The sequence below is a fragment of the Aspergillus chevalieri genome, chromosome 1 (genome assembly GCF_016861735.1).
Source record: "Aspergillus chevalieri M1 DNA, chromosome 1, nearly complete sequence".
Classification (NCBI taxonomy): Eukaryota; Fungi; Ascomycota; class Eurotiomycetes; order Eurotiales; family Aspergillaceae; genus Aspergillus; species Aspergillus chevalieri.
In genome coordinates this window covers 2,235,127-2,252,221 of record NC_057362.1, presented here as the reverse complement: position 1 = coordinate 2,252,221, position 17,095 = coordinate 2,235,127, and the positions used below count along the sequence as shown (strand labels likewise).

Here is a 17,095-nt window from a genome sequence, read left to right as displayed (position 1 = left end):
CATTCGCTGTTTTTGGTGGAAAAAGAATCCAGCGTCTATTTATTTGGTCGAGGACCCTCCTTCATTTTGACGTCTGAGCCTTTCCTTGGAACCCTCCCTTTCCGATACACGGAACGTCTGAAAATGACATTCGATATGACATTGAGCGGGAAAGAGTACAGGCGTGTGAAATGATGATGTTTTCAACTATATTATTATGTTATTATTTATTGGAAAATCCGCTGATCGGTTTATCATAGTGACTGCACTAATTGCGAATAATTTGAGAAGAGATTTGGACGACGAAAAAAGAGAAGAGAAAAAAAAAAGTCCTTCTTTTTGAAGGAACGGGGCCCGAAATCGAAGTGCGTGTGCATTTCCACGAATGCGGTGTTTGCTACGCCAAAGGACGACGGCGACACCCGAGATTTCTACGGATTGAGTGCGTATGCAACGCAACATTGGGGCGTCTGACGCATACGGCCTAAGGGATCGAGCCATTTTCGCCATTACTGGAATGCTTAAACGCGCGCACCGGCCAAGCAAGCCCTGGCGTCTGTGACCTCGATCGAACCTTCGAACTTCCGAAAGCGAAAAAGAAAAGAAAAGAAAAAGAAGAGAGAGGGGGGAGAAAAAAAAGAGGAGACCCTGCACGGCGTCTAGTCTAATTGAAACGGGTCTGATCACTTGCATAGCCGGGTCCATCTCCGCGCGCACGAGTCCAAACCGTTGCGCTTGCAGGTTTTGGGTTGGCTCGGGGAAGTAAGTGCTGGTCTGCCGCAAACGCGGTGGATTTCCATGCTTAGCTTGATCGAATCAATCGCCAATCGCCAGTCGATCCGACCTAGACGAGGCAAGGTCCGGAGTAGACTTTTGTGCCTTGCGCAGGTGACCGAACTGAATCTCAGTTCTCCGATATACCGATTGTCGCTCTAAGGCCTGCCAATGTGTGCATCAGCTTCATGTCGTTGCGGTTCCTGTCGGATCGTCTAGATTGTTATACACGCCTTAAGCCTGACTTTTGACTTCTCTCATCTGACGGCCGAAAAGTGGCCGACGCACTCGTTTTTTTTTTTTTTCCCTCTTTTCTGGAACCGCTCCACCTTTTGATTCGTCTGGGCTCAGCTGCTGGTTATTTGCTATCGCGGTGACTTCCAGTAGAAATTTTTTTTTCGATTTTCTATTTTTTTTTTCTTTTCTTCTTTCCCACTACTAAACCCTTTTTTTTTTGTGCCCTGTGTGCGTCAGAAGGATTAGTTCGGAGGCGATCTTTGGAGAGGATCCATCATTCAGCTGCTATTGTTCACTTCCTCTTCTTTTTTTAACATTCGCCTCAAAAAAAAAAAAAAGAAGGTTTGGCTTTCTCTGATTTGTCTACTTTTTCTCTTTTATAATTTTTTTTATTATTTTATTCGCCTCTTGTCTGTTTTTACTCCATCTCGGAGCATCTAAACGAGATCCGTTGCAACTGTGGCATTAAAGCACCACCACCATTCGAGGTAAAAAAAAAAAAGAGGCCACGGTCGGGCCGCGACTCTTTTACATACACTCATTTCTTCTTTCCTCTTTCTATCAATTCGTCTATCTTTCTGGCTTAAGGTTTGTCTGGAACCGTGACCGGCTGGTGCTGGTACTTCTTGCCGCTTGCATTCTGACGACACCAGGTGACTTCTTTTTTCCACCACCACCACTACTTACTACTACTACCTGCTCCGTTTTCAGTCATCACTACTACGACTACACTACGACTACGACTATACCGTTACTGTTACTTCTACTTCTACTTCTACTCTACTTCTACTACTACTGCAGTATCGTCACATCGTCACATCGTCATTTATCGTCATTGTCGGTTCAATTACTGGTCCAAGCCCCGGAGCAGACGGAGTCAGTTCGGTCAGACAGGCGTGAGTCCACAGTCCTGACAGACGCTGATTGATTCCCACTTCAACTCCACCCATGGTTAACAGTTTTTGGCTGAGCTCCGACTACTAATCATACTGCTCTGCTCATCTTTAACCCAGCTCTGACTCCATTCCTCATTCATCCAACTCTCTTCTCTCTAATCTCCACTACTGTGTATCCAATTTCTTTTTTTTTTCTCTCTTCATTATTTTAGGGTGCTTTCTGTCGAACCACAAGCATCCTATTCAAGGTTCAGGTCCCTTTCTGTTTCATCAGCCTTAATTCTGGCCCTGGAAAGCCATAGGTTCCAAGTCTTTCCTGTACCCTGTCTCTTCCATACGTGGTTCGTGGCGCTTCGTCTTCTGCGGATATCCCGACCTTCGTCCCTTTGGCTCCTCAGTCTGCCATCCCCAGTGTTTTAGGTTGCCTTGATTCTTGTTCTTTTGTGTGTGACAGATCGACTTGATGAGTGCGCCGGCCTTTTCGGACGCCACTCTTACTCGTGAATCCCAAAGGTTAGTTATAATCCTTGCCCTTCCCATCGGAATGGTATCAACTCTTACGTAGTTTGTCCAGGGCTTCGCACTGACCATGTTGAACAATAATAGTTCTGACTTTGAATTGACCATTCGCCAGCAGCCTGAACGGGCGCGCGTGGCTGGTGGGAAAGAGAAAGGTGCGTCGCTTTCACTTCTTCCTAGGGCAAATGGAGCTTCTTGGATGTTAACAGAAGCTTCTGATTTGCAGAGCGGAAGCCCGTTGATCCTCCACCGATTGTTCAACTTCGCGTGAGAGAGGAGGGCACTTACCTTGCTCAGTACGTGATCCCAATCTTGTCGCGTTTGCTTGCAGGACCCTGTTCGAACTGACTAGGAGGACAGGCACTACTTGCAAAGTCCTTATTATTTCATGTGCTGCAGCTTATGGGATGCAACGGAAGATCAAGCGGTTCCCGTTCCGCCGTCGACTGCATTAGCAGGAACCTTGGTCTCTTCCCTTCATCGCTTAAAAGACGTGGACAATAATGGTAAGAGCTCGCGTGACTTGCTCTTACCCGGTGGACCTGGAGAGCTGACCTGGTTGTTGCTTTAGATGGAGGATTTTTCGTGTTTGGGGACTTGTCTGTCAAGCTCGAGGGCGATTTTCGTCTCAAATTCACTCTGTTCGAAATGCGAAAGTGAGTGGGAAATCCTGGTTGAAGCAAAGCTAAGGGAAGACGAGCGCTGACATGGGTTCGCAACAGGGACAACGTGGCTTGCTTGAAGTACATCGTTTCTGAGCGTTTCACTGGTAAGATCATGATGATCCTGGGAGCGAAGCAGTCCAAGATACTGACGATTGACAGTATCACCACCCAAAAGCTTCCCGGGTATGGGAGAGTCGACATTCTTGTCTAGGTCTTTCGCGGACCAGGGTGTGAAGTTAAGAATACGCAAAGAACCTCGAGCGCTCATGTGAGTGAAACCTGGGAAGGGCAGTGTGTAAGAAAAGCCAGCGCTGATTGCGTGACCAGGAAACGGCCGGTTCCACGACCTGAGGAGTACCCCCAGCCTCTCCCTCCTCGCTCACCAGACCGCTCGTCGATGTCGATACCAGGGACTGCTTTTGCCGGCTATCCAAGTCGAGACTACACCTACATGCAGCCGGGACCGGCCAAACGTCAGCGTACTTCGTCAATTGACTACGGCACGTATCCGCAGGCTGCGACCATGTACCCGAATCAGCCGGGAGCTTATCAAACGCCGATCTTACAGGGCTACAACCCAGGGGTAGCGGATTTTCGTCAAGGAGGGCCTGCTGCGATAACTCCGTCACCGTACGGCTCTCCGGAGGAATCTATGCTGGGAGTGAGACCGGGTTCCAGATATGTGCAGCCTTCTTACCCTGCTTTTACCGACGCATACGGTCTCCCGTCCGCACAAGTTCCCACGTTGCCGGATCGGTCCAGTCAACAAGCTACTATGCAATCTTTGGGGATGCAGCCTGGCACTCCGGTAAGGACTCTCTCAAATGTCTAGTGGCCGAAGGTCGAAGACAGCTAACCCTTGGTCAGACCGCAGATCCTACAGCAGCGATGATGCCTCAGAGTTACGCTCGGCCACAGTATCAGCCAAACACCTTGCCTCCATTGAGCCGCCTTCCTCAAACCACAAACGGTGGAGCCACACGAGGGTATTTCGAACAACCGTCCCATGGAACCACCCCTATTCTTCCGTCACAACAGCCCATTGCTACAAATGAAGAACGGTATAGTGCTGCGCCGGGTGCGACAGGCTTTGAGCCTCCTGGTTCATCTAATGGGACGCCCAGATAAGAATGTGGCCAGTGGTGTTTTGCTATGCTTCTTCTTTTTTACTTTCTTCTGTTCTCTTCACTCGTTACATCCCCCTTTTCTGACTTATACCTTTCTTATTTTTCTCGCTGGAGATTATGATGTATTATGAAGTGATTATCTTTATATCCCTGTGTTTCTGGATAGACTGTCGGGACGGGTGTTTTGTGGTTATTCTTACTACTATTGCTTGTCGTTTATGGGAATAAAATCGGGTGGTTCTGGGTGGTTATACAAGGCGCCTGGGGAAATTCTGAAACCGGATGAATTTCGGCGGGTTGTTTCGTTTCTTCTGGGTTTCTTTCTCTGCGAGGTTGCGGTATTGTTCGTTGTATATATTATTTGGCTTCTAGGCAGTGTCATGGCGCTGGTGAGAGGAATGGCATGAAACCTGTCTGTTTACAGAGGATTTGATCTGACGAATTGTTGAAGATGAATACTTATTATTTGATTGATTAGATTAATGAAAAGCTTGGTGAGCTTCAACTCCGTACATGCCCTATGAGGCAGATGACCGGTGCTCCTTCCTGTTGTCATTCACTACCCATCCTTGGTTTTTTTGTTCCATCAACGCCTCCGGCCTTGTGGCTCCTCTTCTTCATTTCACCACTGCTTTTATACTCTCATGCACAAGTCTCTTTTGAAATCATATTCCCAGAGCTGGTATTAGATTGAGTACGAAGTCCAGAAAGATGGAGAGTCGCCCACTGAAGACCAAGAACGCGAGCGACCTCTTCCGTCGAGGACCAGCAGACTTCAACAATCTAGAGATCCGAAGCACATGGAGCGGCAAAGTTGATGAGCCTGCGGATCTCCAGATATCGTTCCATGTAAATTCCTTCTCTTGTGATTGTTGATTAACCATCCACTAACCTCGTCACCTATCCATACAGGTTATATGCACCCCAAATACGCAGCTCCCTCTCCTGAATCTCCGACCGTCGTATATATCACTCGTCAAGACGTCCGTTCGTTGTCTCGCTTCTGAATCGGGCAACGGGGAGTCAAGAGAAACCCCTCCGCGAAGTCCGTTATTTGCGTTCGCTGCTCCGCTTGCGTTCTCTGCGCCGGTTTCTGATGATGATGACGGAGGGGAGAGCTCTGTTTACGATGAATGTTGGGATAAAGATGGGCCGTCGGGCTTATCTGTTATACATGAGGAGGATGAGTTCTTGGAGATGGAATTGCCAGAGCCGGAGTCAGACCCAGAGCCATTGGATGAGGACGGTGGCCTTGATGAAGAGCCTCCTGTTTCAGTATCCGTTCCGAAAACTTCCAGTACCCATGCCTCAGTTTCTGAGACGGGATTGTCTGAACTAGGTTTGACGCGGTACCCTGAGGACGCGGGGGAGTCGGGGAAGCACACGGTGCAAGGGGAGCAGGAGTCCGAGAAACGGGATCGCCGGGATTCCGCCTTGTCCTTATTTCAGTTGTCACCTCTTTCAGACTACCCGCCGGAGCTGCCCTATGAAGAGTTCAATTTCTCGCGGAGTCTGGGGAAGAGGTCCGCTACGGATGCGTGCCTGTCGGACCATGAGCAGGACATGGAGGAAAAGAGGACGCATCGCAGGAATGTGTCGACACACAGCAGTGGCAGCCTTTGTAGCATTGGGATCGACTTTGCAACGCTTACAGGAGAAATAAAATCACAGACACGTCATACCAGCGACAGCATCGAGGGGGCCCCAGGAAGACACTCGAATCGACTGAGCCTCATTCCCGAGCGAGTATCCATGGGTGGACTTCCGCCTGAGCAGCAACAGCACTCGGAAGTGGACAATTCCCACCAGGAAGAGACAGACGTTAAAGACAATTCCCAAGAGAAAGAAGAGAGTACAGACTCAATTGAAAAGTCAATTCCTGACACGTCGGTTCCAGAAGCTGTGGCAACAGGCGACGTTGGCGCACAATTGATCGTCGAAGAATTGGATACCCAAACCAAAATCGCAAGCGATGAACTACTCATTTCTTCAGATACTGACGAAGACACTCCATCAGAGTCCGAAGAAGATGGTCTTGAGCTTGGCTCACCAACCCCAGTGAGATCTTCGAATCCTGTCATACCACCCACTCCAACCTCGCTTACGGACACGGTTGCACACAATGGGGTGACAAGCCACACTAAGACGGAAAAAGATGTCGAAGAAGTGCCGCGGACGCCTAAATCTGCGAGTGATGGCCACCCTGGAGCTAAAGGGACACCAACCAAGGATGAGGAAGATGATGATCCCGGCTCGCCAACGCCAGTGAGACCTACGAGACTTATTATCCCGCCGACTAAACCTTTGGCAAATGAAGACACGAAGAGCCCGTCGATGTCATCTAGCACAGATGTCGCTTATCCTGAAAGCGAATCCTTCCAGCATGTGACAAGTGAACCGGAGCTCGACTTGAATGATGGAATCCTCCTTGTCAGCAACCCTCCACAGGCCAATTACCTAACGTACAAAATATCGATAACCGTTTCAGTCTGCTTACAAAAAGGAAAGCTACATGGTTGGCATGACTTGGTCATACCCGGACTTCCTAGATTGAGGAATGGTGAGAGTGGCTATTTGATCTTTCTATTACCAGACAGCTGCGGCATGGAATTTCGTACCACGAACTTTCGCAGAAACAAATTTGTGGAGAATTGTTTCTTCGCCGAGTTTGCTATTTCAGGGGATCTCGTCATTCCGCTGCGTGTTTGTGATTTGAGATCTTACGGAATCGTCAAGGATTTCACCGTGGACTATGAACTCCTAACTGACCACGATGTATCGAATGGCAACAAAGTGAGCGTTGCCTACAATGCAGTATGCGAGCTAAAACTGCCTAATCGCCGTATCTGGGCTGATAAGTGCTGCTTCTTCCTCGATATTGAGGGGGGTCCTGAGGGCTTCTACCAATACGAGCTTGATCAACCCTGCACGAAATTTCCAATCATCTACCTGGCATCATGGGATAGGCCTGTAGGCGTAGCCCACGTCCAAATTACTTGTCCTCTAAAAATCCTGGAGATGTTCTGCATTACCTGGGATGTCAAAGACCTGACTCGACTGGAAACGAAGTGGATTCCACGGATCTATCCCGGATCAACTGGTGTTAACGGACAGGAGAGACAGTCTCTTCGAAAGAAGTTTGTCGATGCCCTCGGCGCAGCTAACTGCTATGAATTCGTGGAAGCTGAGTATGACGATACGGATGTGGAAGATTCTGATCCTGAGGTTTCCCTGCATTATGCGTTTTGGAATGATGATGCGTCCCAGGACAAAGAGGTTGACAAGATCTCGGGCGAAAAGGGTTCACCGAGGCTACAAGTCAAACTAAGCCCATTAGTGTTATGGCTGGTCATGGTTATTGTAGCCATGACTGTTACACTTATCCTCCGTGCTTTCGATCCAATGGGCCGGTCCTGGAGTATGGAGTCGACTGCAAATGCCACGCATGTGGGCGCTCGAAATGACCAAACCTATCATACCAACGCCAATGAAGAATACCACCTCTCAAACGACACTAGTGTTGATAATTCTCATGGGGATGGTCTGAGTGCGAACGGAACGCTGAACATCGACCAAGACAGTTCAGAGTATGAGGCACCCAATGAAGGAGAAAAGGCAGCATTGGAGACGTCATCAGCGCTTCGAGACTCAGATGTCAAGCCAGATGAATCCGATCAACCCGACTCTGGTGTCAAACCTGGTACCTCTGCAACTAAGCTTCCCTTTAGAGACAGGGTCGACTATCTGCTTGGATGGAAGGGACCTACATCCCAGTCGAGAGATGAGGTGTCGTAGGAGTATTGGTTCATCTGGTACACATTGTATGTATAGCAATTAGTACTACTAGGATCTGGATTAGTTCAATTGACGACGAAATACTATTGTACATGTTCCCAGCACCTCAACACTTCCTCCACAGCCCAAGTCAAAATATCAGTCATAGGTCTACTCCCCTGTCCCGGAGCAACAGCAATCCCAACATCCGTCCTCACATTCGTCCCACTCCCTGCCTTTTTAACCAATTCCACGGTATCCACATCCTGCTCACCCTCCGGCACCAACAGCCACGCATGATCCCGCACATAATGCGGCCAGACGATATCATCCACATACCCTGGCGGATCCTCCCAAAAAGTCTGCTGACCCTCCCCTCCTTCCCCACTCCCATCCGACGCCGAATTCCTCTGCGGCAGCGGCGGTTCCTGCGCAGGTCCAGACGTCACATACCCCGATCTCGCCTCTCTTCTTGTCTTGACATCTTCATACGCGGCGGGGAGGAATAATCGCACATCGATATTATCATGTACAGGACGAAGAAGATGTCCTTTATCGGGTTCAGGCGCGTACAGAAGGATTCCTTCTAGAAATGCCAACGTCCGCTTCCTCCCACCACCCTCACTCTTACCCGTAGAGGAAGTAGATAACCGTCCCTCAACATACCCCCTCAACCGTTGAACGGTCTCAAGACTAACTCCCGAATCAGCCTCCTCATTGAGATCCTGGATACTCTTCAGATTCTCCGGGAGCGACCCCGTGCTGTGGATATGTACAAGTGCTTTACTGAGGTGATTGATGTCGAGTGCCTCGACACAGTCCCAGTCTTGCAGCGTTTTGCCGGAGGGGGTTGTTGTGTACGGTATCCTATTTCTGTTAACATCTTTCGCTTTTTATATTGAAGGAAAACGGGAAAGGGGAGGAGTACTGATTATCAGGAACATAGAAATCATCCTCATGGACGATAAATGTCTTGGAGAGTGTCGGGGAGAAGATGCGCTGGAGTAAGCGGGCGAGAGTCGTTTTGCCGCTGGAGGAGGGGCCGGATATGCCGATTACGAGGGCTTGGGAGGTCATTGTCCCCCCATGTATGCTCGTAGTCTATGAGAATACTGTACTTCGCATGTGTTGGATTTGGTGGTGGAAGGCAGGTGACGTTGGGGAACAAGAGATTATTATCTTGGTGGGGTAATCGACGGTGGAGCTGGAGATTTGAGGTACGGCGATACAGAGTACTACATGTATTGAAGTGAGTAATTACTACTATGAAACAGAAATAGAATTAATGACAATTAAGAATTGGAGCTATCCCTGTAGTCTTATTGCTTTGTACCACATCCTCCTTCTCGATGCGGAAGACTACATATGGAAGTTCAAGACCATTTGGCCAATAAGAAATCCTGCGATTCTCACTATATATATAACGTGATTTAGGAGACCATGAGCAGATAGGCGCTTCTTTTTTTCGGAGCAAATTACGAATAGAGGATTCTTTCAGAAAAAATTCTCAGGTACATACACCAAATAAATCCATGGATATCTTTAACAAAACAAATATAAGTATAGGTATAGAACAACATCTTCAAAAACATCTATTCCAAACGCCCTGAACCCGATACATCCGTTGTCTGTACATCCTGGCCTGGATAAAGAGGGAAAAAAGAAGGAGGAGGAGGCGTAGGAAGAGGAGTCGCACTTCCACTATTTCTGTTACGAGGTGGACGTGGACGCGAAGGAGTCATGACAATCCCATTCCCGTTCACGTATTCCGCCGCTTCTGCCGTTGCTGCAGCTGAGTTCTTTCGTCGTTTGATGTTGGGCGTGAGGAGGTCTGGTCCATCATCTTGTTTGTCTTTGGGGCTTGCATTCGCACTAGCCGTGTCGAACCGTAAAGTTTTGCGTTTCCTCTTTGCGGACGTCTTAGACGGCGATGGTACTGGTGTCGTTAACGGTGACCCTTCGCATATCTGCTTCCCGTTCCCTTCCGCTGAATCAAAGCTGTCCGGCACCGGCAATTTATGCCGATCAAAAAGTCCAACCGGATTTTTCAAAAACGCCAACCGTGCAAACGGATTAGCATGCCCGTTACCATCCTCAAACATCGGGATAAACTTCTCGTTCTGAATGATAGTATTCATGGTACTATCATCCAATAGATCTTTCTCCGCATGTTGGATCTCCGAATCAGACATTTCCTTCCGTCGTTGAAGCATCTTGTCTTCTAGTGTATCTTTCAAAACGAGCGTCTCGACGTATACGGGTCTGGTTTGTCCGATACGGTGTGCACGTTTAATCGCTTGGCTCTCGACGTTGGGTTGCCAAATGGGGTTTACGATGAAGACACGGGATGCGTTGGCGAGGTGAAGGCCGTGAGAGGCCTGGCGGAGGTCCATTAGGAGGACGCGGACTTCTTCGTCTTCGCGAAATAGGGCTAGGTATGCGGTTCGTAGGGCGGGTTTGAGCGTATTGGCGTAAATACGGAACTCAACGCCTATCATTTCCAGACCTTCAGCTATCCAAAACGCAATATTGTTGTTGTCGTAGAAAATTATAATCTTCTCCTTCTCTTGGAGCTCCAAAACCCGATCAAGAAGATAGGTCAACTTTGCCGATGCTGTTGCGACAAGCTTCGTCCGAGCAAGCGGCGATTCCTTTGGCAAGGACTTGGAAAGGCCCTTGGGAAACGACTTCTTCGGTGAATTCTTCTTGGCACTTTTATCCAATGTACTAGTCTTCTTTGGCGAAGTCACAGGTGTGCTCATCCTCGTGGGCGTGGGCACAGAGTCGCTCTGCCGTTCAGCAAGCTCACGGCGTGCCTTGATGCCCGCACCAGCGAGACCTTCAGCTGGATCCTCCGTGTTCAAATGAGAGTTAATAAACTGCTGAGCCTGACGCGCCTGCGAAATACCCAGCAACAGCGGTTCAATGTCCGCCGTCGATGGGTCAAGAGCCCAAAGACTGCGCGCATGCGCGGGGAAATCCTGTACGAAGACACCCAGTTCATGGTATTGTCGAAATGCGCTCCGGCTTCCACAGCAAATGGCAATCTGTGCAATTCGAATACCCTCAGCCATCATAGCGATGTCGTCCTCCGACATCTGTTCTCTGTTCTTCTGCAGGTATTGTATAGCAACGTCCTTCGTCCCGGAGATATCTTGTTCGTCAAACCCAGCCCACCAGAACCCAGCTTGCCGAAGATTGCTGATAGTAAGACTAAGATGCTTCCGGTTACGTGGATGAAACATGTAGTCCTGATCAGTTCGCTCTGAGGTGATTGCGTTGACACCCAAGATGGCAATGAACATGTTCAGACTCAGTTGATCGTAAAATGTCGGTTCAAGATGGACCACCTTATTAGATAGCGGCGGAAGAGGAGTCTCACCGTGGATGGTATCCATGCGATGCCGTACAACGAGACTCTGTAATGTTGCTCGGAGCGACGGGGCCTTTCGACGCTTACCATCTTCACCGACCGGTTTCATATACTTGGTCCAATTTGCAGGGTCATCCGCCCGAGAATTCGACCATGGCTTCAGATCCAGAAATTCCACCACAATGTGGCGCAACTTGTCCAGGTCCTTCAGTTCACTCTCAAGCGCTGACCCGGTCTTCCTGCGCCTTCGAAGCGCGGTATTCGTAGCATTGGAAAGATCACTCTCGCTACTATACGTCTCTCGCGAAGCCAAGCTGACTTCCACTCCATACAGTCCACTAGACGGCGTTCCTGACACGATCCACCGGCGCTCGACTTGAAGCTGATCTAACAGGTGCACCATGTTCGTCCGTTGGCCATGTCCAGCGACATTGTGACCTTCATCGACAATTATGCGCAGCCAATGGACCTTGGTCAATGGAGAGTCTTCTGGTTTCACTGAAACACGGCGGTTGGGCACCAGTTCACCAGCTTCTTTCTCAAGGCGGATCCTCGAGAAGAGGACTATATCATACTGCAAAAGCTCATCCACTGATGGCGTCTCGTCAGAGCTGTTTCGAAGAATACGCACCTTCAATCCTTCCGTGTGTTTGGCAATCTCGCTTTCCCAGTGATCGACCAAGTTTGGTGGCACGACGATCAATGTCCCCGAGCAAAGGCGAAGATTCTGTGGTGGTGGTCTCGGATATGCCACACCGTTCCGAGCTTTCTGCCTTGTCGCTGCGGATGGAATGGTATAGTTACCACGATTAGTTTCACATGCTTTGGCACACCGATCGTTGGATAAACCGTGGCTTTTCAAAGAGTCAAAGTACCTTTTCCACGGCAAAGAGTACCGTCCCGCAGCTGCAGCCGCCATCTCGACGAGACTGGCAGTCTTCTCACGAACAGGATTCTCAATCTGCTGATAGTACTGCAGCGGAATTCGAGGAAAATGTCCCTGCGTCGCCAGTATCACCGCGAGACAGATGAGGGTCTTGCCGCAACCCATGGTTTCTGCTAGAATACCTCCACAGGCTTCTGAATACATCTTCTTCTCATGAAAGATACACCCCTCTTCCTTATCATAGTAGTACTCATGCCCAAGCGGATTCGTACAGGCCTGCAAACGAGGATCAAGCATCCTTGCCGGCTGTGCTTCACGCTGTACCATCATTGCCGCTGAGCGACGCTGATAAGGATACAGCGCAGTCTTAAGACCAATAACTCCCGAATCCTCCTGACCAACGCCCAAAAGCAACTCCTCCATGGCCTGCCTTGCATACGGGTCCTGCATCGTCTCCACCTGGGGTGCAGGATCCTGCAAAGTGTTGAAAATATACCACATCGATTCATCTTCCTCCCCCTTCCGTTTCTCATTGGTAAAAATCTCATTCTGGTCCCCGGGAAAGTTCCCCTCCCATGCTTTACGCGATCGATCCACCCTTGTCATGACAGCCTTGAGCGCGCGGCGTAACGCCGTGCTCGAGCGCGGAATGAGCTTGCGGCCCAAGTCATCCGGCAAAATGTATATGCGTACGTAGCTCCATTGCGGATTGGTTTCGTAAGGGAAGGCGTGTGTCCGGATCCAATTGTGTTTCTCCAAGTTCGCGATCGCTGACGAAGGAAATCCATCGACGTCTTCTGGGGTCTCCGTGTTCCCGGTATCGCTTGTGTTCCGTTTCCTTAACACGCCAACGGGGATATACGATTCCAGATCCAGCCCAGACGATCTATTTTGCGCAGCGGTGGGCGTAGATATAGAATTCGAATGTGAATGCGAAGGCGTAGATATAGTCGCAGTATTCATCGACGACTTGAGGACATGACAGGTTCCGCACGAGCGACGCATCGAAGTATCTTCATCGGGCAATCCAGGGGTATGTTCTCCGGGGTTCGCATCCTGTGCCTAGGAACCGAGAATAAGCCATGAGTTAGTTACACAAAGTCAAGCAAGGCCACGACCTGATGGCCGGGCACTCTGTTAAACAAATCAAGCGCATTATGCCATACATTCGAGTCCCCATCCCGAGGAACGAAACCTATCGGCTGGCCCGCGAACAGCCTTTCTGGAGAGGCAGAGTTGGGGAAATCGAGGTGAGCCATGCCGCTGGGTTCCATGCGTGTGTATTATGAGGGACTTTGATAACGACAGCATGAGAAAGAGCGATGAGAGAAAGGACGATTCATATAGATAAAGAGCTTTCCAATCAACATGCTGATCTCATTTTGGCCTCGTCCAGCCTGTCGCGAGTGAATCAGAAGAACCGCACGGGGAAAGGGCGATAAGCAGAGACCTCCAAAATAGTGGCGTTTCATTGGCTATGAGACTGACAGCCCCACTATTACCATATCGGGTTATATTGGTGGATGGTAGTAACTAGATGTGAATAGTTAAGGATATTATCATTAGATTTGTTTTTGAGTAAGTCCCTGCTTTGGCCACAAGTAGAGTGAAGGAGAGAAAAAGATGTAGGAAAAAGGCATTTGTAGCCAAAACACAGATGGTAATAACGGTAGCCCGAGGGTTCAAAACCCAAATATATACACCACCGAACTCCAAATATGAAACAAACGAGAAAACCACCTAACGGCTGTGCAAAGTAGAGCCAGAACGCCATTTTATACAGATCATCCATGGATGCAAGTTAGAACATAAGAAAACCGAAACTCCAACCAAGCAACTAATTACTGAGTCAAGAAATCTTCAATCTCAAACCCTACCCGTCTGAGAACTTTCTCCTCAAGCCCTTTAGGAGTGCCTGTCGCTTTCCGCACGACAACAGTCCGCGCATCGTGGAGACGCACCTCGACGGGATTGCCTCCAAGTCGATCCAGTTCATCTTTCTCGCATTCCCGTATGTAGACCGTGATATCAGGACCCACACATGCACGCCAGAGGGAAGCCATCCACTGCCAATGGTCAAGCGGCGCATACGAATCGTGAATGGGAACCGAGCAGGCAAATGCGTCGGCAGTGGTGAGTTGGTACCGGGGTACCAAAGCAATGGGGCTTGAGCTAGAAGTTGTCGGCGATGGCGATGACATCCCAGCGGATCCATTCTCACTGCCCTTGGGTGACCCGATTCGCAAGTTTGCTGCTTCGGAGAGGATAGTCTTTGGCGAGACACCGGACTGGGACTCTTCGTCGGCTGGGTTCATCACAGGAGACCCGGCGGACGGCCGGACGAAGTTGATAATCTCGTCTGAGATACGGTGCCATGCAGAAATGGTGTCGAGGTAATCCACAGTGGCATCCTTCATCTGCCCTGATTCTGAAGACGTATCGCGGGGACGGACCTCTGGCCCTTCGAATGTCCGGACATTGTATTTCCCTTCCTTTTGCAAAGCGCCTTCCAGATACTCCACCGTGACCTTCACCAACGCTGGATCCTGTCCATCAACAGCAATCACTGGACCCCTTTGTTGCTGTTGAGAAGCATCCCTGAGTGTGGGAGCCAGCGGAGGCGAAATCTTGGCGAGAACTTTGATCTTATTCAGGAACGGGATGGTCATGACAGTGCTTTCCAAGCTCGATCCATTCTGGGAAAAGGGCGTGATTGGGGTCATGATCCCGGGAGCTGAAGCGGTCGTTTGTAATGGTGGTAGCTTCAGGCTGGGATCATGTGGAGGCTGATGAGTTTTCATATTGGGATGCGGCCGTGGAGGATGCAACATGTGAAGCATGCTGTTGCTGGTGGCGCCTCGCGAGTCTGAGTGTGAAGTGTACGGAGACACCGGGTATGGCGAGTCCGGAGTTTTTTCACGGGGAAGGTTTGTCTTGAATGGATATGGGTTGAAGCGTCGACGCTTCGAATCTGGCGATCGAGATCCATCCTCTTCCCATTGTCGCGAACGGGATGGCCGGGGCTCGCCGTTGCTGCCAAATCGAATAGGGTTTGGAGGCCGATCAGCATCTTTGGTACGACACTGATAGCCACGGACAGGCAAGGTGTTGGTGTGAAAGGTCCCGTTACCGGAAGCAGAAGATCCGTTTGATGTGAAGGGAGCGTCTGGCGAGACTGGCGGATTCATGATTCGACCACCGCACTTATTGCAAACTGTCGAGCCGGAAGCGGTTTGTGTGACACCGGCGCCGTTACCGCGGAGGTTCCCATCACGGCCATATCGACGAGGCTGATACCGGTATTCAGGATATTGCTGCTGGTGGCGAGCTTTTTCCTCCTAATCCGATATTAGAGTTTGTTAGGGTTGTGATTGGGTTTCTCAGCTCCATACCTCTGCGAGAGCCTTCCACTCATCCTTGGTTTCCTGAGCAAGTTTCCTCCATTGCTCACCGATAATTTTGGAGATATCCGGGTTAGCCAGGCCGGGATTCTGAGCTACCACCGCAGCTTGATAGTGTTGGCGATAGAGAATGAAGGCTAGGATCATCGCAGTCAGTCTTTCGTTCTGAGACTTTCCAGAACTAGTCACTCACCATTACGGGGTCTAGGAATCTTGGGGTCGGGTTGACAGAGACAAAACTGAGCCGCGGGTTGCTGTTGTTGCTGCGGTTGCAGCTCTCTGGGACTCGATGATTTGCCTGGGCTGGAGGAGCCAGATCGATCTGAGAAAGAGGAGCGTTCTCGAATGGGAATTTCCTTGGCCGATGGTAACGGGGCGATAGGCTTGTAGGACTCTAGACCACTGGAGGCCATGTGGTTGTAGGCGACTTTGGCGCGGTTGATGGAGGAGAGATGGATCTGGGGCAGGGAATTGGCGTATCCATCGTGCGAGGGAGGAGGAGAGGAATACTGATGATGAGAAAGAGGAAGAGAATGATGGGAACGGTCCATCATAGCGACCTTGTGAGAGTAATCGTCGTTCATGATCTTGTGCTCGAGGAGGTTACTGGTCTGTCTAGGAGGAAGCACAACTTGAGCGGGCTCATGGTGTAGAGCAGCAGGCACGGGGAGCACTCGATCGTAAGACATTTAAACAAAAGATGAGCACTGGGATGACGACGAAGGATGAAAGAAAGACGAGGTAGTGACATAGATGAAAGAGACAAGAAGAAAAAAGGTTGAAGAGAGATGGAAGAGAAAGAGGGAGCGAGAGAGAGAAGAAAGAAAAAGACAAACCCGACTATAAGGTCATACAACGTCCAGACCCGAAGGAATAGTTCTTTATTACTTCTTCTTTCATATATGTATCTCGCTTTTTTTTCTTTTTTGGCTGCTTTGCTTTCCTTTCTAACTCCAGAGAGGAAAAGCAAATATGGTAGGGATAATAATAACAAAAAGAAAAGAAAAGAAAAGGAGGAAATGAATACGACGGGAAACACAGCCGGATTGGAGGCTTTCTTTATTTCTTTTTTTCTCCCCCTTCAAGTCCTTTGTCTCTGTCGGGGATATCACTATCACTTGCGGCGTTGTTTTACGGCTTGGCCGGTCTTTGTTCTCGGAGGCCTCTTTTTGGTCTGTGATGTGATTGATTTGCCGACAGATTTTGTCATTTCAGAGTAACCATAACAGTGGTATAGGCTCCTGTCTCCATAATCCATATCCATAGTCCAGTGATTATCTAATGGTCTTTCCTGAAGCGTCTACCAGTACTCTGTACTGGCAGTAGTACTGGCAGCAGTATTGACAGTAGACTGACAGTACGAAGATACTTGGTACTTGTGCGTGACAGAAGTGTCATTGTTTTTTTAGCGTTTCTTTGTCTCGTTTGGCCCGCATGCGGCCATCTGCAGGGATCCCCCGTCCA

General features: G+C 49.5%; 5 protein-coding genes across 5 annotated transcripts; 2 read left to right on the top strand and 3 right to left on the bottom strand.

Annotated features, from left to right (window-relative positions):
- Positions 1–2,349: 2,349 nt before the first annotated feature.
- Positions 2,350–4,198, top strand: vosA (the record flags this gene model as incomplete). Its single annotated transcript, XM_043283508.1, has 9 exons — positions 2,350–2,399; positions 2,493–2,560; positions 2,632–2,701; positions 2,766–2,911; positions 2,977–3,061; positions 3,128–3,174; positions 3,230–3,338; positions 3,398–3,878; positions 3,938–4,198. The coding sequence occupies 9 exons, from the start codon at positions 2,350–2,352 to the stop codon at positions 4,196–4,198; spliced, it is 1,317 nt and encodes a 438-aa protein (XP_043131939.1).
- Positions 4,199–4,908: 710 nt separating this feature from the next.
- On the top strand, positions 4,909–7,992 carry ACHE_10818A (uncharacterized protein; the record flags this gene model as incomplete). The annotated part of the gene is made up of 2 exons (XM_043283497.1): positions 4,909–5,046; positions 5,110–7,992. The coding sequence occupies 2 exons, from the start codon at positions 4,909–4,911 to the stop codon at positions 7,990–7,992; spliced, it is 3,021 nt and encodes a 1,006-aa protein (XP_043131938.1).
- Positions 7,993–8,075: 83 nt separating this feature from the next.
- NRK1 (ribosylnicotinamide kinase) lies at positions 8,076–9,048 on the bottom strand (the record flags this gene model as incomplete). Its single annotated transcript, XM_043283486.1, has 2 exons — positions 8,076–8,838; positions 8,900–9,048. The coding sequence occupies 2 exons, from the start codon at positions 9,046–9,048 to the stop codon at positions 8,076–8,078; spliced, it is 912 nt and encodes a 303-aa protein (XP_043131937.1).
- A 515-nt stretch (positions 9,049–9,563) lies between these two features.
- ACHE_10816S (DEAD/DEAH box helicase) lies at positions 9,564–13,504 on the bottom strand (the record flags this gene model as incomplete). Its single annotated transcript, XM_043283475.1, has 2 exons — positions 9,564–13,292; positions 13,397–13,504. The coding sequence occupies 2 exons, from the start codon at positions 13,502–13,504 to the stop codon at positions 9,564–9,566; spliced, it is 3,837 nt and encodes a 1,278-aa protein (XP_043131936.1).
- A 567-nt stretch (positions 13,505–14,071) lies between these two features.
- On the bottom strand, positions 14,072–16,320 carry ACHE_10815S (putative HMG box transcriptional regulator; the record flags this gene model as incomplete). The annotated part of the gene is made up of 3 exons (XM_043283464.1): positions 14,072–15,568; positions 15,623–15,768; positions 15,825–16,320. 3 exons carry the CDS (start codon positions 16,318–16,320, stop codon positions 14,072–14,074), a joined length of 2,139 nt encoding a protein of 712 aa, XP_043131935.1.
- Between the last annotated feature and the right edge of the window lie 775 nt (positions 16,321–17,095).